Source organism: Ostrinia furnacalis, unplaced genomic scaffold, assembly GCF_004193835.3.
Source record: "Ostrinia furnacalis isolate ACB-3 unplaced genomic scaffold, ASM419383v2 OfSCF1403, whole genome shotgun sequence".
Lineage (NCBI taxonomy): Eukaryota > Metazoa > Arthropoda > Insecta > Lepidoptera > Crambidae > Ostrinia > Ostrinia furnacalis.
In genome coordinates this window covers 173,572-198,944 of record NW_021131642.1, presented here as the reverse complement: position 1 = coordinate 198,944, position 25,373 = coordinate 173,572, and the positions used below count along the sequence as shown (strand labels likewise).

The 25,373-nt window shown below is 44.5% G+C and overlaps 1 protein-coding gene across 1 annotated transcript in view; it reads left to right on the top strand.

Annotated features, from left to right (window-relative positions):
• Positions 1 to 25,373, top strand: part of LOC114352538 (uncharacterized) — a gene marked incomplete at its 5' end in the record, with an annotated part of 34,323 nt that overhangs the window by 5,270 nt on the left and 3,680 nt on the right. Inside the window, 21 exons of the mRNA XM_028304163.1 lie at positions 1,916 to 2,119; positions 2,527 to 2,884; positions 4,189 to 4,307; positions 4,695 to 4,815; positions 5,322 to 5,762; positions 6,996 to 7,119; positions 7,621 to 7,696; positions 7,853 to 7,935; positions 8,544 to 8,724; positions 9,956 to 10,062; positions 10,533 to 10,719; positions 11,976 to 12,097; positions 13,121 to 13,196; positions 13,359 to 13,441; positions 14,132 to 14,318; positions 16,103 to 16,209; positions 16,919 to 17,164; positions 18,101 to 18,284; positions 21,274 to 21,276; positions 22,510 to 22,652; positions 24,435 to 24,593. Coding sequence (XP_028159964.1) covers positions 1,916 to 2,119; positions 2,527 to 2,884; positions 4,189 to 4,307; positions 4,695 to 4,815; positions 5,322 to 5,762; positions 6,996 to 7,119; positions 7,621 to 7,696; positions 7,853 to 7,935; positions 8,544 to 8,724; positions 9,956 to 10,062; positions 10,533 to 10,719; positions 11,976 to 12,097; positions 13,121 to 13,196; positions 13,359 to 13,441; positions 14,132 to 14,318; positions 16,103 to 16,209; positions 16,919 to 17,164; positions 18,101 to 18,284; positions 21,274 to 21,276; positions 22,510 to 22,652; positions 24,435 to 24,593 — 3,311 coding nt within the window. The remainder of the gene's footprint in view (positions 1 to 1,915; positions 2,120 to 2,526; positions 2,885 to 4,188; positions 4,308 to 4,694; positions 4,816 to 5,321; positions 5,763 to 6,995; positions 7,120 to 7,620; positions 7,697 to 7,852; positions 7,936 to 8,543; positions 8,725 to 9,955; positions 10,063 to 10,532; positions 10,720 to 11,975; positions 12,098 to 13,120; positions 13,197 to 13,358; positions 13,442 to 14,131; positions 14,319 to 16,102; positions 16,210 to 16,918; positions 17,165 to 18,100; positions 18,285 to 21,273; positions 21,277 to 22,509; positions 22,653 to 24,434; positions 24,594 to 25,373) is intronic.

The window sequence follows — 25,373 nt, the reverse complement described above, 5'->3', positions numbered from 1 at the left end:
GTACTACTATACCAACACTTGTAGGGCAGCAGTACCTGTTTTGGCTATCCCTATTTTGTATATAGCCTGACCAGGAACATAAAAACCCTAGCATAGAGGCGCGTCAATTGCATTTGATAGTGCAACACTGAGTACAGTCGTACACTTTGTGTGTCACCGAACTATTTGACGCTGACTGTATAAACCCACCGCCAACCCTAGGGCAGCAGTACCTTCTTCTTTAGGCTGTGGTCTCTTATAAACGCTGTAGGCCACGTAGTATGAGCCACACTTCCAGCTACCATAATCATTTTTGCAATTAAACATGGTATACAAAGATGTTAGGTACAGACAGTGAGAACGATACTTAGCTAAAATTAGATAGCATGCAAAAATCAAGTAGAAATAGAATGATAATTTAGCGATGATTCTAAAAAGAACAGAACTACAGCAAGTCAAAGAACTCTTTTAAACCATAAAGAGTCAGTGATAGCAGCCCTTTACTCCAGGGGTCTTCAAACTACGGACTTCGGGCCATATCCGGCCCGCGACAGCTTAAAACTAAGCTCATGTTTGTATAGATGGGCAGAAAAATTAAAATGATTAAGGCCTCTGCAACATACCGAAATAATTATTATGACAAAGCTTCAAAGTCTGGAGACCTCTGCTTTACTCAAGTGTTTCTTCAAATTACAAATACTTAATGTCCTAAATTCTTTGGGTATGTCATCTCGTTCTATCGCAAGGAATCGCTATTTGTGAGAGCGAGAGTAAAATCGGAACTGTGGTCCACTGTGATCGCCCGCGCCATACAACAGCTCGGCCAAGGGCTCGCCCGCGCCCGCGCGGCCCACGGCCAACCCCAAGGTACTACTATACCAACACTTGTAGGGCAGCAGTACCTGTTTTGGCTATCCGTATTCTGTATACCATGTTTGGCCACTTTTTAAAACTCACAAAACTCATTTATTTTTGCAAATAGGCTTTTCATCTTTTACACGTCCCAGTATTAACTCTACCACTACTTCGGGACAGTAAATGGGCCAGTGCTGAGAAGAGGCAGTGCAAGAAATTCAATCACTATTAAAAAAACTTTATGTATATGTTTCTTTATATTAATCTCCAGATTTAATTTTACAGTTTTTTTGATAGTAAATCAAAATTAAGTGGTCAAAAAAGGTACAGTGACCACAAAAGGGGGTCTTTGCCCTACCACTAGATAGGCAATATTAACAAATTACGTTACACAATTTAGGTTACATGCGACGGGACTAAGATAGTTTGACGAATTATTTATTTAACGTATTGTTATTTTTTTATTACGGACTGTTAAAGTCATGCCATAACATGAATGGAACACAGGATAGGGTTTAGGATAAAGGAACAAGACGACGTATGAAAGAATGAAATAAAACTTAGGCTGAATATACCTCTACAAAAGTGAAATAAGAAATAGATAGAACACACTTTGTTGTACATCACACAAAACAAGAAAGGAAAGAAATACACAAAAGATACGGCACATTTTAGGAAGTCATATACCTAGCTATAAAATTTCTAGCTCAAATATCAAACACAATCTTGAGTCAATTTGAGGGTTCTCGCGATTGAAAAATCCGCCAGATGGCAATACGTAGGCGCGAGGTCCAAATGCTGCATGATTGGTTATTTTTGACATGATATTGACAGATATGTCAAAATCCACCAATCACGCAGCATTTGGACCTCGCGTCTACGTATTTCCATCTGGCGGATTTTTTTATCGCGAAAACTCTCATTCATGACACAATCCTAAAAGATGACTTTATTTTATTTAGGTATACCATCAACATGACTTACAATTAGATCAAAATTGACCAAAACTATTTTTCTCTATTAATCTAAATATATAAAAGGGGAAATCATCTATATTAAATACTATTTTCTTGTACCCCAGGGTTCAATAACTCTCGGCACGCCGGTCGAAACCCGCTTCGAGCCGCGCCGGACGCCGCCGGAACCTAAAGGCGGCTCCATCACCGCCGGAACGCCGGTGCACCACGACAAGCGGGGCTTCGAGTTCTACAAGCGACGGAGCCCGAGCGGGCCCTACTACGGAGCGCCGCAGCAACCGAGGCCTCATTCACCATCGTTTTCGCAAGTGAGTTACTCATTAACTACAACTTGACTTATACCACAGAATAAGTAAACTCATCAAAAACAATACTTGTCAAAAAACCAAGTCTCGCAACTCAGTTGTTCTACGGTAAAAAGTTGTGAGATCCATGTAATACCAAGTCCAGGCCAGGAAATCTTTAACGTTTTACATAAATTATTGACTTGGCCAACGCACTAAATAATTTAATTTACACGTGTTTTCATGCGATGGCCAAGTCAATATATTTAAATATAAATATACGTGCTAAAAACCTTGTTTAGTAGGAGTAATCAGAGAGCCCCTAATGTATTTTTAAAGTAATACATAATTTATGTTACTTTTTGGTTCATATTAACGTTTTTATTGTTATGCCTATCCAAAAGTATCTCAAAAACGTGTACTTTTCACAGAACGCAACGGCAGCCGGCTACTCCCGGAGTCCATACGGGCTCGAACAACGCCAAATCATCATGGCGGACTTCATTACCTCGCAGCAGATGCACGGCGGCGCGCGCCGTGACCGGGACCCACCGCGGGACCCTCCTCGGGACCCACGGGACCCTAGAGACCCACGGGACCCTAGAGATCCGAGGGACCCTAGAGATCCTAGAGACCCTAGGGACCCTCGGGACCCAAGGGACCCTAGGGACCCTAGAGACCACAGGGCGCCATCGCCGCAATACTCGCCAAGGAGGGAAAGAGAGGGACCAGTGTCGGTCATTCAGAGGCACTCCTATCATCCGCATCCTCATCCGCATCCTCCTCCAGGTATGATATTTCACTTTACTACATGAATTTGATAATTTCTTAAGTGTTTTTACAAAGCTTCTTGGCAAGCGATTTTTGTATTCGAGAAAAGACATAATGTACGCTCAGTGCCATAAAAATGCGCAAAGTGCATTGCATAAATCTATATTGGTAAATTCTTAAACCTATATTTCTTTAGTTAGAAGATAACAGTAAATTATTTTGACAGATCGTAAAAAGTAGGTCAATGAGGACTACTGTATTTGCGAGCGCTAACTGGTGAACGCGAATACGGTAACCCTCATTGATTGGTGTGAACATAGTGTTGCCAGGTACAAATTCGATACGCAGGATTTCAAATCAGGCCAACTAAAAGAAAGAATAGACTAGGTTATTATGGATCCTAGCAACCGGTTGCTAATTCTACAATTATTGTAACGCGACTGACAAAATTAAATGTATGGGATCTAGCGCCACCTACAAAAAAATTGACAGTGATGATGTCATTGGTTGGCAGTGCAGTCGGGTATCGTAAAATTGGGTATTTGACACCATTCCCCATCAATCTAAAGCACACATTTTATAAAAATCCACTTATCTGGTCTTAAAAACTCTATTAATTTTAAATTACCTGTAAATTTAAATTTTTGGTTGCATAGTAATTAAAGAAAGTAGTTTAATTGGTAGATAAAATAGTGACGTCACATGCTATTATTGCCGTATAAAATCTTTGCGAGTTTCGTTTTGACAGTTTTAAAAAGTACTTCAATGAGGGGGGCTATCGTTTTAGCGCCTACCAGTTAGCGCCACTGTAGAGTAAGGTCCTGTCACTTGCTAGTAGCGAAGACAGTGGCACCAACTGGTGAGCGCGAAAGTGGTAGGAGGACTATCGCATTTGCACTCATCAAGATGGCGCCACTGTAGAGTAAGGTCCTGTCAATCGCCAGGGGAGCCAACAGTTAAGTATAAAAACGATAGCCCTCATTGATTGGTGGTGTCAAATATACTATTAGCAACCGGTTGCTAAGATTTGTAATATAGTTCCAAAATACTGGACTGTCCTGTCGATGACATTGACAGTGGGGCGCCACCGTCAATACCGGATCGCTGGTTCAGATTTTTGCCATGTTGGAAACCATATAGTTGAACGATGGTAGCGCCCCCCTGTCATTGAGTTTGGTGGGACAGTTCAGCGTGGGTCATCTATAATGCCGGTGAAGAGTTGAGATTTGAAATGAGAAGTTCCGAATTCGGGTCGCCTAGCAACGCTAAGCTCACGTTAGCCCCGGAGCGCGAGCCCTTGTAACATGCCGTGTTGTACGCAGGTCACGAAGCTTTCAATTCGCTTGTAGACGTGGCGTCGGCAGCCAGCGCCCTGCCCGTGCCGCGGCCCGAGCCCAAGCCCGAGCCCAAGCACCTGCCGCTCGTGTCCCACCACCATGACGTCAGGTATGTAGACCCATAACCCCCCATAAACTTAACTAAGCCCCCCTCTCCCACATGCATGTAGATCCCCCCTTTTCTCGTTCCCCCACATCCCACAAGCTAGCTAGACCAATACTATGACGTCAGATATGTAGCCTCCATAAGTCCCCATAAACTAGCAAGGACTCCACGATGACTATGTAGCTTCCCCATTCTCACACAACTCCAAGTAGCTAGGCCATTGCTGCCCGACCATGACGTCAGTACATACATATCCCCACCCTCCATATCAGGTAGGCCACCATACTGACTATGTAAGTTTCCATCTCCCCACACACTCAAGCTAGCTAGGCCTCCACAACGTCTATATAGCCCCCCCCATTCCCTTCCCACCTTTTTGAAATAGCTAGGCTGCCACCAAGACATCAGTTATGTAGATCCCCACTTCCCTCGTTCCCTGACATTCCACAAGCTAGCTAACCTGACCCCAAGCATCTGCCGCTCGTCTCCCACCACCATGACGTCAGGTATGTAGCCCCCTAACCCCCCATAAACTGACTAAGCCCCCCTCTCCCACATGTATGTAGATCCCCCCTTTNAATGAAAATATTGTCCGAACCCTTAGTATTTCTCTTCGACAAACATTTTAACACATTGCGAACCACTTTTCTTTCAAGACTATAAAAAGATTTTAGCATTTTAATTCACAAAATCAATTGCGCACATTTAAAATAAAGTTTGTTTACACTTTGACAGCAATAGACTGACATGCAAGGTGACATGTCAATGAAGTTTTCAGTTACTGTTGCCATTAAAAGAAATTAGTACCATTAGTTTTCCGCAACATGGCGAGGTTTTTTATGTTCCTGGTCAGGCTATACATAAATTATATTATTGACTTGGCCATCGCACTAAATAATTTAATTTACACGTGTTTTCATGCGATGGCCAAGTCAATATATTTAAATATAAATACGTGCTAAAAACCTTGTTTAGTAGGAGTAATCAGAGAGCCCCTAATGTATTTTTAAAGTAATACATAATTTATGTTACTTTTTGGTTCATATTAACGTTTTTATTGTTATGCCTATCCAAAAGTATCTCAAAAACGTGTACTTTTCACAGAACGCAACGGCAGCCGGCTACTCCCGGAGTCCATACGGGCTCGAACAACGCCAAATCATCATGGCGGACTTCATAACCTCGCAGCAGATGCACGGCGGCGCGCGCCGTGACCGGGACCCACCGCGGGACCCTCCTCGGGACCCACGGGACCCTAGAGACCCGAGAGACCCTAGAGACCCTAGAGATCCTAGGGACCCTAGGGACCCTCGGGACCCAAGGGATCCTAGGGACCCTAGAGACCACAGGGCGCCATCGCCGCAATACTCGCCAAGGAGGGAAAGAGAGGGACCAGTGTCGGTCATTCAGAGGCACTCCTATCATCCGCATCCTCATCCGCATCCTCCTCCAGGTATGATATTTCACTTTACTACATGAATTTGATAATTTCTTAAGTGTTTTTACAAAGCTTCTTGGCAAGCGATATTTGTATTGAAGAAAAGACATAATGTACGCTTAGTGCCATAAAAATGCGCAAAGTGCATTGTATAAACCTAAACGAGTATTAGTAAACTCATAAACCAATTTTTTTTTGTTTATTTTATGTAGACAGATCGTGAAAGTATGTCAATGAGGACTACTGCATTTGCGCTCTGAGAGCGCAAATATGGTAGCCCTCATTGATTGGCGGTGTGAACATAGTGTTGCCAGGTCCAGTGTTACAAAAAATATAAATTTTGGGTTTCTACAACTTTGGGTACTGTCACAAGGTTTAGAATGGGATAGGGTTTGTAGAAGTTGAGATTATCGTTGAGATAGTGTGGGTGGGTGACAAAAGTCCACAAGATTAATAAAAAAGTCGCCTTTGTTCACCTGTGTGAATCAATACAAAGATGGGTGAAGCACCAAAAACTCCACTTTGTTCACCCATGTGATATCTCTTTTGAATAAACCAAAGCAAAAAGTAAACTAAGTGAAAAATGGGACAATTTGGCGTTCTAATGATATCAAGACTGCTGCCGACAAACTGTGTCACAGTTTGGCAGAATTAGTTAATGTATACTGTGTGACATGAAAAAAAAAGAAATAAGTCATGAGACCGTAAAAACCTGGCCCCCTAAAGCCCGGTCCGTGACCACGTAGAATTTGGCCAATGACCCCTAGCTACCCATCCTTACCGCTCGCGCGTAATTATATTGCTGTCGCGACTGTGCAACTGGCACCTGCAGTGAGTGTGCGAGCGCTATAGCAACATAATTACGCGCGAGCGATAAGGATGGGTAGCTTGGGGTTATCATCATCATCATCATCATCAACAGCCCTTTACAGTCCACTGCTGGACTATGAGCCTCCTCCACTATAGTGGAGGGTTTTGCCATAATCTCCACACTTGGCAGGCGGGTTGGAGATCGCAGTCTATAAGATTGATGTTTGTCAGAGAGCGCTGCTGCCCGTTCTCTGTTTGATGTGTAGTCCCTAAGTCGCCTCTTACGACACCCGCGGGAAGAGTAGGGTTTGGTGACAAATGTATTCTACTCGCTTGGGGTCATTGGACAAAATTCTACGTGCTCACGGACCAGACTATAGCAACGCTAAGCTCACGATCGCGAGCGCGAGCCCTTGTAACATGCCGTGTTGTACGCAGGTCACGAAGCTTTCAATTCGCTTGTAGACGTGGCGTCGGCAGCCAGCGCCCTGCCCGTGCCGCGGCCCGAGCCCAAGCCCGAGCCCAAGCACCTGCCGCTCGTCTCGCACCACCATGACGTCAGGTATGTAGCCCCATAAGTCCCATAAACTAGCTAGGCTCCCCTTCCCTCGTTTTCGACCTCCCTACAAGCTAGCTAGGCCTCCACACGTCTATGTAGCCCCCCATTCCCTTCCCACCTTTTTGAAATAGCTAGGCCACCACCAGTACATCAGTTATGTAGATCCCCTTTTCCCTCGTTCCCCTCCCTTAGACTCTCTCGAATCTTAAGTTCTGTGTTCGATTTCAAGAAGACATCGTCAGAAATATTTTTTGATTTCTTTTTTAACTACAACGGGAAACTCTTGGTCAGTGAGACACTGCAAATTGTTTTTTACTTTGTAAAGTAACTGAGTCTCCTGCTAAAAATCAGTGTTCTATTATTCATCTAATATTATACAGAGTGGATGTTCTTTCTTGGCATTAAATCTATGAAAAATTCTATTGAATCTACACAGAAAACAGTATATGAAGAACAACGTTAAAAGAAAAACAATAAAAACTCATGAATCGTCATTCTTTACAGACTTCAAGACAGAATGCAGAGGGACATGGCGATAGCACAGAAGTACCATCAACAGCATTTACAATACCAGGTACATGTACGTTGGAAACTTCATTCACAATATTATTGGCACTAATTGTATATTTATAATCGTCAAAGAAACTGTTTTAACAACGTCAAGTTCTAAGTGTCTTATTTACGTCTACATTATTGAAAATTGAACCATATTATTCATGAAGTAACCTCTTTACAGGTGTTAGAACGAGACAGAAGAGCGCAGCAGGCGCAATTCCTAGAAAGAGACAGACAAATTGCGATACAACAAAATAGAGAACGGTAAGATAGATTAACTTAAATAACATTTTATTTCTTGTTTACAAACCACGACTGAAAAATCAGATGAACGGCAGTTTTATTCATAGAATCATTCATCATGTTGTATTACATCTTTAGTAAGTTGTCCGTCATTACATACAGAAAAAAAACAACAAATTAGACTACTCCAATTTTGAGTTCGTAAAGTTATGTTGAAGACTAGTTTTTAGACGCGTTGCGAAACACGGACCAGTTCAAGCATAGACAAAAACCACAAAAGTCTGACTGTACTAAGTTGTCTCTATTTCAACCATAGACAAGTACAATCATATCAATTCACTGAGTCCTAAATGCAAATAACTAATTATAGTAATAGAATCTCCAAATCTACTTATATATATAAAAGAAAGTCGTGTTAGTTACACCACAGTCTTATAACTCAAGAACGGCTGAACCGATTTAGCTGAAAATTGTCAGGGAGGTAGTTTAGAGCCAGGAGAAGGACATTGGATACTTTTTATCCCGTTCGAAATAAAAAAAAAGTCTGCTTATTTATTGCCATTAAGGCGGAACAAAGTTCGCCGGGTCAGCTAGTTGCATCTAAATGAATTCTCTAAATCTCCATACAGCGAGCGCGCAATGGCGGCGATGCAAGAGCGACACATGTCCATGGATCAACAGCATCAGCAACATCAACAGCAGCATCAGCAGCATCAACAGCAACAACAACACCAGCACCAGCAGCACCAGCAACAACATCAGCAGCATCAGCAACAGATGCACGAGCGTCATCATTTGCAACACCAACAGGTATAAGATTTTAAACTTTCGCGTTCCATTTCAATGAGGGTTTTCGCGAATGAAAGATCCGCCAGATGGCAATACGTAGACGCGAGGTCCAAATGCTGCATGATTGGTTATTTTTGACATGACATTGACAGATATCTCAAAATCCACCAATCACGCAGCAGTTACCCCACATCCACGTCCCGCCTTCTAGCGGTTCTTTCATTCGCGAAAACCCTCATTAAAATAGTAAAACAAATAAACGTCAAGCCGTGAGTACATAATGTAACTCATTAATAAACGTTGCGTTAAGACCCGTGTCTTACTATTTTAACCAACAGGTATGTTCGTCATAATGTCGCGCTATTATGGCAACCCTATCTCATCATCATCATCATTTCAGCTGTAGGACGTTCACTGCTCAAATACTTTTTTTATCCACAACGAGGAAGCTTTTGACCTGTATCTCACTTGATGGTAAGTGATGATCAGGCCGAAGGTGGAAGCGAGCTTTACCCGGAATCCTCAACCACGGAGGAACTGGCTATCTTACCTCTAACTGCCGGAACACAACAATGTTGTTAACATTGTTGTTATGGCGACAGACTTAAGTAAGATGGTGGTTGCTAGCCAGGCCTAGCTCTTCCAATGATTTCCATGTTGCCCGGTTGGTAGCGGCCTACGTCCAGCGCCTTCCTGCTACCTTTACGATGTCGTCGGTCCACCTTGTGGGTGGACGTCCCACGCCGGGTTTTCCGGTACGCGGCCTCCACTCCAGAACCTTTCTGCCCCATCGGCCGTCAGTTCTGCGTACTATGTGCCCTGCCCATTGCCACTTCAGTCTTCTAATCCGTCGGGCTATGTCAGCGACTTTAGTTCGTTTACCCTATCTAATTTTGAAAAAACCTTTTCATAAGCCTTTTTAATATTTTTATTAATCTCTTTTGTATGCTGTTAGAGTAAACAGTAAAAGCTCTTTCACATGATATGGTTATGGGTGTATCTATACCATTTTTTGTTTAATGTCTGTTTGTCGGCATTTTTTAGTCACCCGGGGCGAAAGCAACTATGAGATTAACGTGACTAATTGATTTTATTTATAATCTGATGGATTTTAATAATGCCATCTGCTGAAGCATAAAGAAGCCATGATTGCTATATGATTCAACAGATGACACTTTGTTTTTACATTGCTTCTTCCGCCAAAACCCGGAATGCTACAAAATCCAGATTTAATTATATTTCCCCTTCACAGGTGGTGTCATCCCAAGAGAATGAGAGAAGAAACGCAGGCGCGGCCGCGGCCTACGCTCAGCACAAACACCGCGCGCTCACGCCGCACCATATAGAAAGGAAGGACGCGTAAGTAACCCTGATAATAATATTTTTTTTGATAAGAAAATAATTATTTATAGGTCATAATTTGAAGTTATTCAGTCATGCACGTTATCACTGTTAAAACCAAGTTTATTGTCTGAAAATCCAGTTAACTTAAACTTCAGATTAGTATATAGAGTCGTAATACAAACCAATGTTTAAAACTCGATCAATTTGTATAGATTCTGTTAAATGCTAGGTCAGAATATTGATTTTCAACGAAATTTAAATTCAATCGAGAGTTTAGCTTAATTTCAGAATTAGAATCATCATTTATTTGCTTTATATGTGGTACAGTAGAAGTGATATATTTAAGTCAATTGAGTTTGCGAATTGGTGATGTCATTGGTTTCTGTTACCATACAAAATAAAGATAATGTCAATCGACTGGTGATGTTACCTATCCTATCGTTAAAACCCATAAGTTCATTCAATAATAAACTGTTTCTCCCCAGTCGTCCAGCAGTATCAGTGAGCACAGTTAACACGGCGCCCGCCCAAGCCGCGGCGGCCAACGCGGCGGCAAACGCGGCGGCGACGGCGGAGGCGCGCCGAGCGGAAGGCACGCTGACGGCCGCCTCGCTCATCGACGCCATTATCACGCACCAGATCAGCCAGAGCACGGACCCTCAGAGGTTCCCGGTGAGTCGGCATCATCATCATCATTATCATCATCATTTCAGCGATAGGACGGCCAATAGGCCTCCCCCAATGAGCGAGCGAGTGATGTAGTGGACGAGTCTAGCCGTATCGTAATGTGCGAGGCCAGTCGTCTTGTGATGTGCGAGTACAGCCGTCTTGTAATGTGCGAGTCCAGCCGTCTTGTAATGTGCGAGTCCAGCCGTCTTGTAATGTGCGAGTTTAGCCATCTCGCTCATAGATGCCATCATCTCGCACCAGATCAGTCAGAGCACGGATCCTCAGAGGTTCCCGGTGAGTCCTCATCATCATTTCAGCGATAGGACGCCCAATAGGTCTCTATTTCAGCGATAGGCTTCCAGACGAGTTCAGCCGTCTTGTAATGTGCGAGGCCAGCCATCTCGCTCATCGTCGCCATCGTCACGCACCAGATCAGCCAGAGCACGGATCCTCAGAGGTTCCCGGTAAGTGATCTTCATCTTCATCATAATCATCATCATCATGGCAGCGATAGACTTCCCCCAATAAGCGAGCGAGTGATGTAGTGCATAATTTCAGCGATAGGACGGCCAATAGGCCTCCCCCAATGAGAGAGCGAGTAGTGTACGAGTCCAGCCGTCTTGTAATGTGCGAGTCCAGCCATCTCGTAATTTGTGAGTCCAGCCATCTCGCTCATAGATGCCATCATCACGCACCAGATCAGCCAGAGCTCAGAGGTTCCCGGTGAGTCCTCATCATCATTTCAGCGATAGGCTTCCCCCAATGAGAGAGCGAGTGATGTGTGTACCAGTCTCATCATCATCATCATCATTTCAGCCACAGGACGTCCACTGCTGAACATAGGCCTCCCCCAATGACTTCCACATCGCATGGTTGGTAGCGGCCTGCATCCAGCGCCTTCCTGCTACTTTTATCAGGTCGTCGGTCCACCTTGTCTACCAGTCTAGCCGTATCGTAATTTGCGAGTCCAGCCATATCATAATGCGCGAGTCCAACCGTATCGTAATGTGTGACTTCAGCCGTCTCGTTGTGCGAGTCCAACCGTCTTGTAATGTGCGAGTCCAGCCGTCTTGTAATGTGCGAGTCCAGCCGTCTTGTAATGTGCGAGTCCAGCCGTCTTGTAATGTGCGAGTCCAGCCGTCTTGTAATGTGCGAGTCCAGCCGTCTTGTAATGTGCGAGTCCAGCCCCCTACAAGCTAGCTAGGCCTCCACACGTCTATGTAGCCCCCCCCCCATTCCCTTCCCCCTTTTTGAAATAGCTAGGCCACCACCAGTACATCAGTTATGTAGATCCCCACTTCCCTCGTTCCCTGACATTCCACAAGCTAGCTAAGCCCGAGCCCAAGCACCTGCCGCTCGTCTCCCACCACCATGACGTCAGGTATGTAGCCCCCATAAGTCCCCATGAACTAGCTAGGGCATTACCAAGATATTAGTTATGTAGATCCTCCACCTCCCTCGTTCTCGACCACCCTAGAAGCTAGCTAAGTCATTACCACCACTTCAGGTATGCAGTTCCCCCCACAAGCTAGATAACCTAACCCCAAGCATCTGCCGCTCGTCTCCCACCACCATGACGTCAGGTATGTAGACCCATAACCCCCATAAACTAGCTAGGCTCCCCTTCCCTCGTTTTCGACCTCCCTACAAGCTAGCTAGGGCTCCACAACGTCTATGTAGCCCCCCCCCCATTCCCTTCCCCCTTTTTGAAATAGCTAGGCCACCACCAGTACATTTATGTATGTGTGTTTCCTCGTTCCCTGACATTCCACAGAACATTGGACAGTGGACATTCCTAGAAGCTAGCTAAGTCATTACCACCACTTCAGGTATGCAGTTCCCCCCACAGGCTAGATAACCTGACCACAAGCATCTGCCGCTCGTCTCGCACCACCATGACGTCAGGTATGTAGACCCATAACCCCCATAAACTAGCTAGGCTCCCCTTTCCTCGTTTTCGACCTCCCTACAAGGTAGCTAGGCCTCCACAACGTCTATGTAGCCCCTTATCCCCCTCCCCTTTCCAAATAGCTAGGCCACCACCAAGACATCAGTTATGGAGATCCCCCTTCCCTCGTTCCCCTCCCTTAGATTCTCTCGAATCATAAGTTCTGTGTTCGATTTCAAGAAGACATTGTCAGAAATATTTTTTGATTTCTTTTTTAACTACAACGGGAAACTCTTGGTCAGTGAGACACTGCAAATTGTTTTTTTACTATGTAAAGTAACTGAGTCTCCTGCTGGAAATCAGTGTTCTATTATTCATCTAATATTATACAGAGTGGATGTTCTTTCTTGGCATTAAATCTATGAAAAATCCTATTGAATCTACACAGAAAACAGTATCTGAAGAACAACGTTAAAAGAAAAACAATAAAAACTCATGAATCGTCATTCTTCACAGACTTCAAGACAGAATGCAGAGGGACATGGCGATAGCACAGAAGTACCATCAGCAGCATTTACAATACCAGGTACATGTACGTTGGAAACTTCATTCACAATATTATAATTGGCACTAATATCGAAAAAATATATCTGTCAAGGAATTATTTATTATGCTTTAACAACGTCAAGTGTCTTAATTACGTCTACATTATTGAAAATTGAACCATATTATTCATGAAGTAACCTCTTTACAGGTGTTAGAACGAGACAGAAGAGCGCAGCAAGCGCAATTCCTAGAAAGAGACAGACAAATTGCGATACAACAAAATAGAGAACGGTAAGATAGTTTAACTTAAATAACATTTTATTTCTTGTTTACATTTCTTGCAACTACAAGCAAATTACTTGTCGATAAAATCAGATGAACGGCAATTTTATTCATAGAATCATTCATCGTGTTGTATTACGTCTTTAGTAAGTTGTCCGTCATTACATACAGTGAACAAACAACAAATTAGACCTATAAATTACTACTCCAATTTTGTGTTCGTAAAGTTATGTTCAAGTCTAGTTTTTAGACGCGTTGCGAAACTAGGACCAGTTCAAGCATAGACAAATACCAAAAATTTCTGTAAACGAGCATTTCGACTCTATTTCAACCATAGACAATCACTAAGTCCTAATAATTCGGCTGTTTGGTATAGTGGTTCGAAATGGACTACTATTCTGGAGGTAGCGGGTTCGATTTCCGCACAGTACAAACATTTGTGTGCATGAACATATTTGTTTGTATTGGACTGGGTGTTTTCTATGTATATTAAGTATGTATTTACAAAAAAAAAGTATTTAAGTATGTTTATATCCGTTGTCTAGTACCCATAGTACAAGCTTTGCTTAGTTTGGGGCTAGCGGCGCAGTGTAAAATGTCCAAGGATATTTATTTATTTATTATATTATTTATTATTATAATTAATCAAATAACAATCTCCAAATTGCATCTACATAAATCCTCTAAATCTCCATACAGCGAGCGCGCAATGGCGGCGATGCAAGAGCGACACATGTCCATGGACCAACAGCATCAGCAACATCAACAGCAGCACCAACAACATCAACAGCAACAACAACACCAGCACCAGCAACACCAGCATCAACAACAACATCAGCAGCATCAGCAACAGATGCACGAGCGTCATCATTTGCAACACCAACAGGTATAAGATTTTAAACTTTCGCGTTCCATTTCAATGAGGGTTTTCGCGAATGAAAGATCCGCCAGATGGCAATACTTAGACGCGAGGTCCAAATGCTGCATGATTGGTTATTTTTGACATGACATTGACAGATATCTCAAAATCCACCAATCACGCAGCAGTTACCCCACATCCACGTCCCGCCTTCTAGCGGGTCTTTCATTCGCGAAAACGCTCATTAAAATAGTAAGACACGTAAACGTCAAGCCGTGAGTACATAATGTAACTCATTAATAAACGTTGCGTTAAGACCCGTGTCTTACTATTTTAACCAACAGGTATGGGGCCGTTCAAGTATTACGTAAGCAGATTTCTTACCATTTTTTACCCCCCCGCCCCCCTTGTCATCAAAAGTAAGCAAAGCACTTACCCCCTCCCCCTATGCTTACGTAAACATTTTTAGTTATAAATGTTTTTATATTGTCATTTTTAAAATAGGAAAATTCATGAAAATATTAGGTTTAACTGATACACATAGAGTAAGGAACAAAAAAATATAATAATATGCGGACTACGACTCTCAAATTTCAATAGCGCACGGTAATTTCCCTAATGTGCGGTAATTCCCCTAATCAGTTCTCAGAGCGAGTGCCTACGCATATGTATTACTAGCTTTCCGCCCGCGGCTTCGCCCGCGTGGAATTTTGTCTGTCACAGAAAAACTTTATCGCGCGCGTCCCTGTTTCAAAAACCGGGATAAAAACTATCCTATGTTCTTTCCCGGGACTCAAACTATCTCTATGCCAAATTTCATCAAAATCGGTTGCGAGGTTTAAGCGGGAAAGCGTAACAGACAGACAGACAGACAGACAGAGTTACTTTCGCATTTATAATATTAGTTGGGATTTGTGGGAATCCCCGAAAAAACGTAAATAACTAAGGATGACGTAATCATCATCTAGACCCCCTACCCCCCATGTCATCCAAAATAAGCAAAACAGAGATCCCCCCACCCCCCCTTGGTGCTTACGTAATACTTGAACGGCCCCTATGTTCGTCATAATACTATTATGGCAACCCTATTCCATCATCATTTCAACCATAGGACGTCCACTGCTGAACATAGGCCTCCCCCAATGATTTCCATGTTGATCGATTGGTAGCGGCCTGCGTCCAGCCTACCTTTATGATGTCGTCGGTCCACCTTGTGGGTGGACGTCTCACGCGGCCTCCACTCCAGAACCTTGCTGCCCCATCGCCCGTCAGTTCTATCTGCTCTGCCCATTGTCACTTCAGTCTCCTAATCCGTCGGGCTATGCCAGCGACTTTAGTTCGTTTACCCTATCTAATTTTGAACAAAACCTTTTCATAAGCACTTTTGATATTTTTATTAATCTCTTTTGTATGCTGTTAGAGTAAACAGTAAAAGCTCTTTCACATGATATGGTTATGGGTGTATCTATACCATTTTACCTAGATTAAGTTATGCTATCGCATTAGGTTTTAAGTACCTGAAAAGATAGTGATAATGTGTGTGGAAATAAATAAATAAATAAATAAATTTTTTGTTTAATGTTTGTTTGTCGGCATTTTTTAGTCACCCGGGGCGAAAGCAACTATGAGATTAACGTGACTAATTGGTTTTATTCATCATCTGATGGATTTTAATAATGGCATCTGTTGAAGCATAAAAAAGCAATGATTGCTCTATGATTCAACAGATGACACTTTGTTTTTACATTGCTTCTTCCTCCAAAACCCAGAATTCTACAAGATCCAGATTTAATAGTATTTTCCCTTCGCAGGTGGTGTCATCCCAAGAGAATGAGAGAAGAAACGCAGGCGCGGCCGCGGCCTACGCACAGCACAAACACCGCGCGCTCACGCCGCATCATATAGAAAGGAAGGACGCGTAAGTAACCTTAATAATATATTTATTTATTTTATGTTATATCGTAGTGTCAATTAATTTCCCATTTGTTTAAGACATTGCAACTTGTAGTTTTTGTCTAAGTTAAAATTGATTGTCCAAAAAGGAATGGGAAAATTTATGTAAATAAGATATTACAATATTTAAAAGTTTTCTTTTGAGTTTTATATTTCTTAAAAAAGTAGTTCTGCAGTCTATTAGACGCTTATTAATAAAAGTTAAGTTTAGTATGGAAATGTCATTTTAATCCAGGGTTCATCCTAGGTGTAACTTTTTATTAATAAGTGGGTTAGGGTTATAGACTCATGTTAAAGTACCATTAATGTTAAAGTTGAAATTTTCACAGATAATTAGAAACTAATCGTTATTAGGACTACCCCTTGTGTATGTAACTACCCACACATCATACAACTGCAACATGTTTGATGTACTTGAATTTGGTTATTCTTACCGTTAGATAATTACTGGCAACTAGTGGTGACAGAGTTTGTTCCGGCGTTTCTTCTCCGCACTTGCCATATTATGTTTGTCTCGGAGTGCTATGAAGCGTCTCCAAAAGATAAGGATACGTGTAAAGTGCCCTTTAATTATTTTTTTTACTGTATTTTAACATTCATAAGTGGTTTAAATTGAATAAAATATTTTAGTTTTGATTTTTATTTGTGTGTATTAATAAACCTTTTCTCCCCAGTCGTCCAGCAGTATCAGTGAGCACAGTTAACACCGCGCCGGCCCAAGCCGCGGCGGCCAACGCGGCGGCAAACGCGGCGGCGACGGCGGAGGCGCGCCGAGCGGAAGGCACGCTGACGGCCGCCTCGCTCATCGACGCCATCATCACGCACCAGATCAGCCAGAGCACGGACCCTCAGAGGTTCCCGGTGAGTCATCATCATCATCATGGCAGCGATAGGCTTCCCCCAATAAGCGAGCGAGTGATGTAGTGCATAATTTCAGCGATAGGTCGGCCAATAGGCCTCCCCCAATGAGCGAGCGAGTGATGTAGTGTACGAGTCTAACCTTCTCGTAATTTGCGAGTCCAGCCGTCTTGTAATGTGCGAGTCCAGCCGTCTTGTAATGTGCGAGGCCAGCCGTCTTGTAATGTGCGAGTCCAGCCGTCTTGTAATGTGCGAGTCCAGCCGTCTCGTTGTGCGAGTCCAGCCGTCTTGTAATGTGCGAGTCCAGCCGTCTTGTAATGTGCGAGTCCAGCCGTCTTGTAATGTGCGAGTCCAGCCGTCTTGTAATGTGCGAGTCCAGCCGTCTTGTAATGTGCGAGTCCAGCCGTCTTGTAATGTGCGAGTCCAGCCGTCTTGTAATGTGCGAGTCCAGCCGTCTTGTAATGTGCGAGTCCAGCCGTCTTGTAATGTGCGAGTCCAGCCGTCTTGTAATGTGCGAGTCCAGCCGTCTTGTAATGTGCGAGTCCAGCCGTCTTGTAATGTGCGAGTCCAGCCGTCTTGTAATGTGCGAGTCCAGCCGTCTTGTAATGTGCGAGTCCAGCCGTCTTGTAATGTGCGAGTCCAGCCGTCTTGTAATGTGCGAGTCCAGCCGTCTTGTAATGTGCGAGTCCAGCCGTCTTGTAATGTGCGAGTCCAGCCGTCTTGTAATGTGCGAGTCCAGCCGTCTTGTAATGTGCGAGTCCAGCCGTCTTGTAATGTGCGAGTCCAGCCGTCTTGTAATGTGCGAGTCCAGCCGTCTTGTAATGTGCGAGTCCAGCCGTCTTGTAATGTGCGAAGCCAGCCGTCTTGTAATGTGCGAGTCCAGCCGTCTTGTAATGTGCGAGTCCAGCCGTCTTGTAATGTGCGAGTCCAGCCGTCTTGTAATGTGCGAAGCCAGCCGTCTTGTAATGTGCGAGTCCAGCCGTCTTGTAATTTGCGAGTCCAGCCGTATCAGTGAGCACAGTTAACACGGCGCCCGCCCAAGCCGCGGCGGCCAACGCGGCGGCAAACGCGGCGGAGACGGCGGAGGCGCGCCGAGCGGAGGGAACGCTGACCGCCGCCTCGCTCATCGACGCCATCATCACGCACCAGATCAGCCAGAGCACGGACCCTCAGAGGTTCCCGGTGAGTCGTCATCATCATCATCATCATCATCATCATCATCATCATCATCATCATCATCATCATCATCATCATCATGGCAGCGATAGGCTTCCCCCAATAACCGAGCGAATGATGTAGTGCATAATTTCAGCGATAGGACGGCCAATAGGCCTCACCCAATGAGCGAGCGAGTGATGTAGTGTACGAGTCTAACCGTCTCGTAATTTGCGAGTCCAGCCGTCTTGTAATGGGCGAGTCCAGCCGTCTTGTAATGTGCGAGGCCAGCCGTATTGTAATGAGCGAGTTATCATCATAATGCAGCGATAGGATGCTCACTGCTGACCATAGAGGGCACGCTGACGGCCGCCTCGCTCATCGACGCCATCATCACGCACCAGATCAGCCAGAGCACGGATCCTCAGAGGTTCCCGGTGAGTGTCATCATCATCATCATCATTTCAGCCATAGGACGCCCACTGCTGACAATAGACCTCCTCCAACGATTTCCATAATGACCGGTTGGTAGCGGACTCCATCATCACGCACCAGATCAGCCAGAGCACGGATCCTCAGAGGTTCCCGGTGAGTCGGCATCATCATCATCATCATCATCATGGCAGCGATAGGCTTCCCCCAATAACCGAGCGAGTGATGTAGGTAGTGCATCATTTCAGCAATAGGACACCCAATAGGCCTTCCCCAATGAGCGAGCGAGGGATGTAGTGTACGAGTCTAACCGTCTCGTAATGTGTCAGTCCAGCCATCTCGCTCATCGACGCCATCGTCACGCACCAGATCAGCCAGAGCACGGACCCTCAGAGGTTCCCGGTGAGTCGGCAGCGATAGGACGCCCACTGCTGACCATAGAGGGCACGCTGACGGCCGCGTCGATCATGATGCCGATAAGTCCTCATTATCATCATTATTTCAGCCAGAGCACAGACACTCAGCGGTTCTCGGAGAATTTTGAATGGTTTTTTGCATTTCATAATGTGGTATAATAATAATTATAGCATCTACAATCTGGACCCCGTTGGGCATAGGAATTAGTTTATCATCAGTTCATTTAATCTCCACTGCAGGAACAAATTCTATCCAATTTATTAGAGGCAAATGGAAAATTTGTCATGTTCGAATATTCGTCCCTTAGTCGCCTTTTACGACATCCAAGAGAAAAATTGGCGTAGTCCCAGTCTACTCTGCTGGAACTACACGGCTAATGCAGAAAAATATAGTATAGTAAAAAAATACAGTTTTAATCAGATGCTGTTTTGCATCCAAACTTATTGACTGATATGCTATTGATTGTACATGATGTTGAAGGGAAGACGATCTAATTGTCAATCACCCTATTTATAATAGAATTTCCCCAATGCACACCATTTTATACCGTCTTCAGCTCTTCGCATCAGCTGCTGCAGTTCGCCCAGTCACCTTTTGTTTACACCTGCAGTTAATCTTTAATTAATGTTACCCATTCGTCCCCAGACACTACGCGAGTGCGACAACGGCCAGCCGCCCGAGCGCGGGCCCACGCCGCACGAGGCGCCGCGCGACGAGCCACTCGCCCACACCACCAGCATCAAGCTGGGAGACCTCGCCTCCAACATCATCACCAGGGACTTCTGCAGTCCCACCACCTCCATCATGCACCACAAGTAAGTGATCCTAGGACTAATAGTTCTAGAACTAGAGAAAGTTATATAGACCTACGAGCTCTTAGCGTGCATCAGCTGGGAGACCCGCATCCGACATCATAACAAGAGACCTCTGCAGCTCTTAATACACGACACCTGGAAGACCTGGCTTTTTCCAAGAGCTCTTAGCACGCATAAGTTGGGAGATCTTGTTTTCAATATCGTAAAAGACATTTGTAGCCTAGCCTCTTTCGTCATGCACCACAAGTAAGTATTTGGAAGAAGACTCTGAACTTCATGTACATTCCTTACGTCCTTCGGAATGAATAGTACCTCTCAAAAACCAGTCAAGTCTCTAAAGTCTGGTCTGTGAGCACGTATAATTTTGTCCAATGACCCCAAGCTACCCATCCTTATGGCTCGCGCGTAATTATATTGCTGTCGCGACTGTGCGACGGGCGCCCGCAGTGAGTGTGCGAGTAGCTTGCGTGCGAGGGTAGCTTGGGGTCGTTGGACAAAATTCTACGTGCTCACGGACCAGGCTTTACCTTAATTCACAAATCCTTAGCGCGCGTCGTTGGGCGATTTTGACTCCAACATCATTATAAATGACTACTGCAGTCCCACCACCTCCATCATGCACCACAAGTAAGTATATTTCACCTGGAACACCTTGAGTTTTCCAAGAGCCTTTTAGCAAGCATCAGATCTTATCTCGGAGATCTGGCTCTGAATATATTCCCTTCGGAACCAATACCTCTTCCATAGCTGAATAGTTTTCATCCACAATTCCACACTCACGAGCTTTCGACAAATCTCGTCTTCGACATAATCACAAAGGATATTAGTAACCTTACCACTTCCATCGTGAATCTCAAGTGAGTTTTAGAGGACCAAGTAGACTTTGGGATAAATAGCTGCCCTGGTACCAGTACAATAGCACTGCACAACAAAATTGCAACTTTTGGCTGATGATTGACTTTCATTACATGATGTTTACTAATTTGACGTCGCTGATTCTGAATCTGCCGTCCATTTTTTCTTAGCAGCTCTTGTTTACGTGTTATAGCTTTCACTCAAAAATTGCTAAATTTCAGTCTTAATTCGCCGACAGTTAAAAANGTCCAGCCGTCTTGTAATGTGCGAGTCCAGCCGTCTTGTAATGTGCGAGGCCAGCCGTCTTGTAATGTGCGAGTCCAGCCGTATTGTAATGAGCGAGTCATCATCATGGCAGCGATAGGACGCTCACTGCTGACCATAGAAGGCACGCTGACGACCGCCTCGCTCATCGACGCCATCATCACGCACCAGATCAGCCAGAGCACGGACCCTCAGAGGTTCCCGGTGAGTCATCATCAACATTTCAGCTATAGGACGTCCACCGCTGAACATAAGCCTCCAATGAGCGAGCGAGCGATGTAGTTTACGAGTCTATCCGTACCGTAATGTGCGAGTCAAGCCGCCTCGCTCATCGACGCCATCATCACGCACCAGATCAGCCAGAGCACGGACCCTCAGAGGTTCCCGGTGAGTGATCTTCATCATCATCATTTCAGCGATAGGACGGCCAATAGGCCTCCCCCAATGAGAGAGCGAGTAGTGTACGAGTCCAGCCGTCTTGTAATGTGCGAGTCCAGCCATCTCGTAATTTGTGAGTCCAGCCATCTCGCTCATAGATGCCATCATCACGCACCAGATCAGCCAGAGCACGGACCCTCAGAGGTTCCCGGTGAGTCGGCATCATCATCTTCATCATGGCAGCGATAGGACGCCCACTGCTGATATAGGCCTCCCAATGACCATAATGACCGGTTGATAGCAGCCTGTAGCGCTTTTTTGCTACCTTTATGAGGTCGTCGGTCCATCATGTGGGTCCTAGTGAGTCCATCTATACTAATGTGAACTAATCTAATCTTCTGGTAAATTGGAGATGTTACATGATGTTCGCAAATTTTTCTTCTTTTACGACAACCACAGGAAGAGTGGGGGTAATCCTATTCTATTTTGCTGGAATCACACGAATTCTCGTAATGCACATGTAATAGATGCTATTTTGCTTTAAAAATAAGTGCTGTCAACTGTAAAAGGTGATTTTCAAGGTCTAATTATCGTCAGCATATCTTTAGCAGTGATTCTCTCTCAATGTGAACCATTTTATCCTGTACTAGCGGCCGCCCGCGACTTCGTACGCGTGAATCCCGTTTTTCCCGCTAATTCCCGTTCCCGTGGGAATTTCGGGAATTCCTTTCTTAGTGCACCTCTACGGTACCTAAGCTACGTCCCTTCCAAATTTCAAGTGCCTACGTTTAGCCGTTTAGGCTGTGCGTTGATCTGTCAGTCAGTCAGTCAGTTTCTCCTTTTATATATTTAGAAGATTCGGCTCTTCGCATCTTCTGTAATGATCTTGACGATTTTTAATCTTTGGCGATTGTATTTTTATTACAATAATAATGTACCGAAAAAGAGTGTCTGATAAATAAACAATTATTGTAATAATTATATTAACTCAACCATTCGTCCCCAGACGCTCCGAGAGTGACTTGATTTGCGTAGTAATATTAATGTTACCCATTCGTCCTCAGACGCTACGCGAGTGCGACAACGGGCAGCCGCCCGAGCGCGGGCCCACGCCGCACGAGGCGCCGCGAGACGAGCCGCTGGCACACACCACCAGCATCAAGCTGGGGGACCTCGCCTCCAACATCATCACCAGGGACTTCTGCAGTCCCACCACCTCCATCATGCACCACAAGTAAGACATAAGACCTGGAAGGTAGCCTTATAGTTACTATCCTTGTGACGAGCCGCTCGCACACACCACCAGCATCAAGCTGGGGGACCTCGCCTCTAACATCATCACCAGGGACTTCTGTAGTCCCACCACCTCCATCATGCACCACAAGTAAGTATATTTCACCTAAAGCCTGGTCTGTGAGCACGTAGAATTTTGTCCAATGACCCCAAGCTACCCATCCTTATCGCTCGCGCGTAATTATGTTGCTGTCGCGACTGTGCGACGGGCGCCCGCAGTGAGTGTGCGAGCGTGACAGCAATATAATTGACCTGGCTTTTTCCAAGAGATCTTAGCACGCATAAGTTGGGACATCTTGTCTTCTATTATAAGGGACATTTGTAGCACTACCACTTCCATCATGCACCACAAGTAAGTATATTTCACCTAGAAGACCTGGCTTTTTCCAAGAGCTCTTAGCACGCATAAGTTGGGAGATCTTGTCTTCTATTATAAGGGACATTTGTAGCCCTACCACTTCCATCATGCATGCACCACAAGTAAGTACATTTCACCTGGAAGACCTGGCTTTTTCCAAGAGCTCTTAGCACGCATAAGTTGGGAGATCTTGTCTTCTATTATAAAGAACATTTGTTACCCTGCCACCTCCATCATGCACCACAAGTAAGTACATATGACCTGGAAGTTCTATAGGACCTTAAGAGAGCTATATCATACAGCTGTATAGAACCAGTAGCTTTTAGGACGCATCAGTTCGGAGACTCGCCTCCATAATCAATCTTCGAAGACTTCTGTAGCTTCTATCATGTACCACAAGTAAGACATAAGACCTGGAAGGTAGCTGAATAGTTCCTAATCACACGATGAGCCGCTCGCGCACACCACCAGCATCAAGCTGGGAGACCTCGCCTCCAACATCATCACCAGGGACTTCTGTAGTCCCACCACCTCCATCATGCACCACAAGTAAGTCCATTAAATAGAACAGCAGCTTAAAAAAAACATCTGGAAAAAAATTTGGTTCTTAAATGTCATGTCTCACCCATGATCATGCACTACCCGTATTTAAGGTACTTGGAAGATCTCGGGAGAATTAAATACCCTCACGCGATGTACCGCTTCATAATCATTGCCAAAGACTTCTGTAGCCCCACCACTTCCAATGTGCGCCACAAATAAGGACATAACCAGAGTAAATACAAATGAGTAGGTCATCTTCATAGAAACGCACCGAGCGCGGTTTGTATGTGAGCGCGCCAATATACTCATTTGTATTAACTCTGACATAACTCATGGAAGCGTGGCTTCTGGCAGCTCTGATATACCAGGGACTTTATGGAGGTGATGGCTTGATGCACCATCTAACTAATGTACCATCAGTAAATAGAAATAGCGAACTAGTTTACGTAGCACATTTGACCTAGAAGAGCTGGTTCTAAATGTCACGTCTTTCGGTACGACTGAGATGTGTAAAATCTGGTCGCCGAGCAGATAGAATTTCGTACAATGACCCCAAGCTACCCATCCTTATCGCTCGCGCGTATTTGTAATATTATCGCGCCCGCACACTCACTATGCGACGGGCGGCTGCAGTAAGTGCGAGAGCGCGACAGCACTATAATTACGCGCGAGCGATGAGGATGGGTAGCTTAGGGGTCACTGTACGAAATTATATCTACTCGGCGACCGGACTTTAGTGTTTATAACTTATTTCATCCCAACAAAGTTAAAAACGTTTTATCATTAGTTTGAACACCGCTAACAAATAATTCCCTCCCACAGCAGTCGCTTCGGCGTGACAACCTCGGAAGGCTACACGGTGTCCGTCTCAGCCAGCGGCGCGGCGGCCGCGGCCGAAGACTGGAAGCGCCGTGACGCGCCCAAGCACGCGCCATACTTGTTGGAGCCTGTCTCGCCGCCGGACAACCACCACGCTAACAGGTAACACCACAGAATAATAATAAGTACTACGTACAGAAGTTTTACTTCGCGAAGGTATTTTAAAAAATGTATGCTCAATGTCATTAACAATATGGTGTAATTTAGCCTGTCTCAAGAGTCAAGCACCATTTTGTTGACAAACATCAGTGATCGGCACTGCGCCGAAACTATAGGGCTGACTTCGGTAAAATGATGTGACGTGAGGTGCCAAACTGCGGAAAATGGCGGAGGAAATACAAATTATCATGAATAATATTAACTACTTATTTACCTCTCAGTGTCTTGTGGCAACTTAAAAAAATACATTCTGTGTTTTTATTATTATTTAGGCAGTTAAATACTGCACAGTATTTAGTACACCATTTTCTTTATTTTCTTCCATCATACACAAGAATACGCGTGCGTGAGTCAATGTTCGCTCGTATGTGAGGCCTTGTCGAATAGTTACCTGTAGGTGGGCCATCGTGCGTGTTTTGTTTTCGATGTAAACTCGCGGAGATGAACAGGCCTGGTAACACTCGTATAAGATTTTAAACTTTCGCGTTCCATTTCAACTAAAATAGAGGACCAGCCTGCTTGTGACCACGGCTGCAGCATAGCAGCCGAAACGTCAAGTCGTGAGTACATATGTAACTCATATAAAAATAAATCGCGTTAAGATCCGTGTTCCTCTATTTTAGGTATCGACTTGTTAGGTCACCTTTGTTATGATAAATGTGCATTAATATCTTAAAATTAGACCATAATATTTCATCGGATTGTTCCTCTAGGTACTAAACA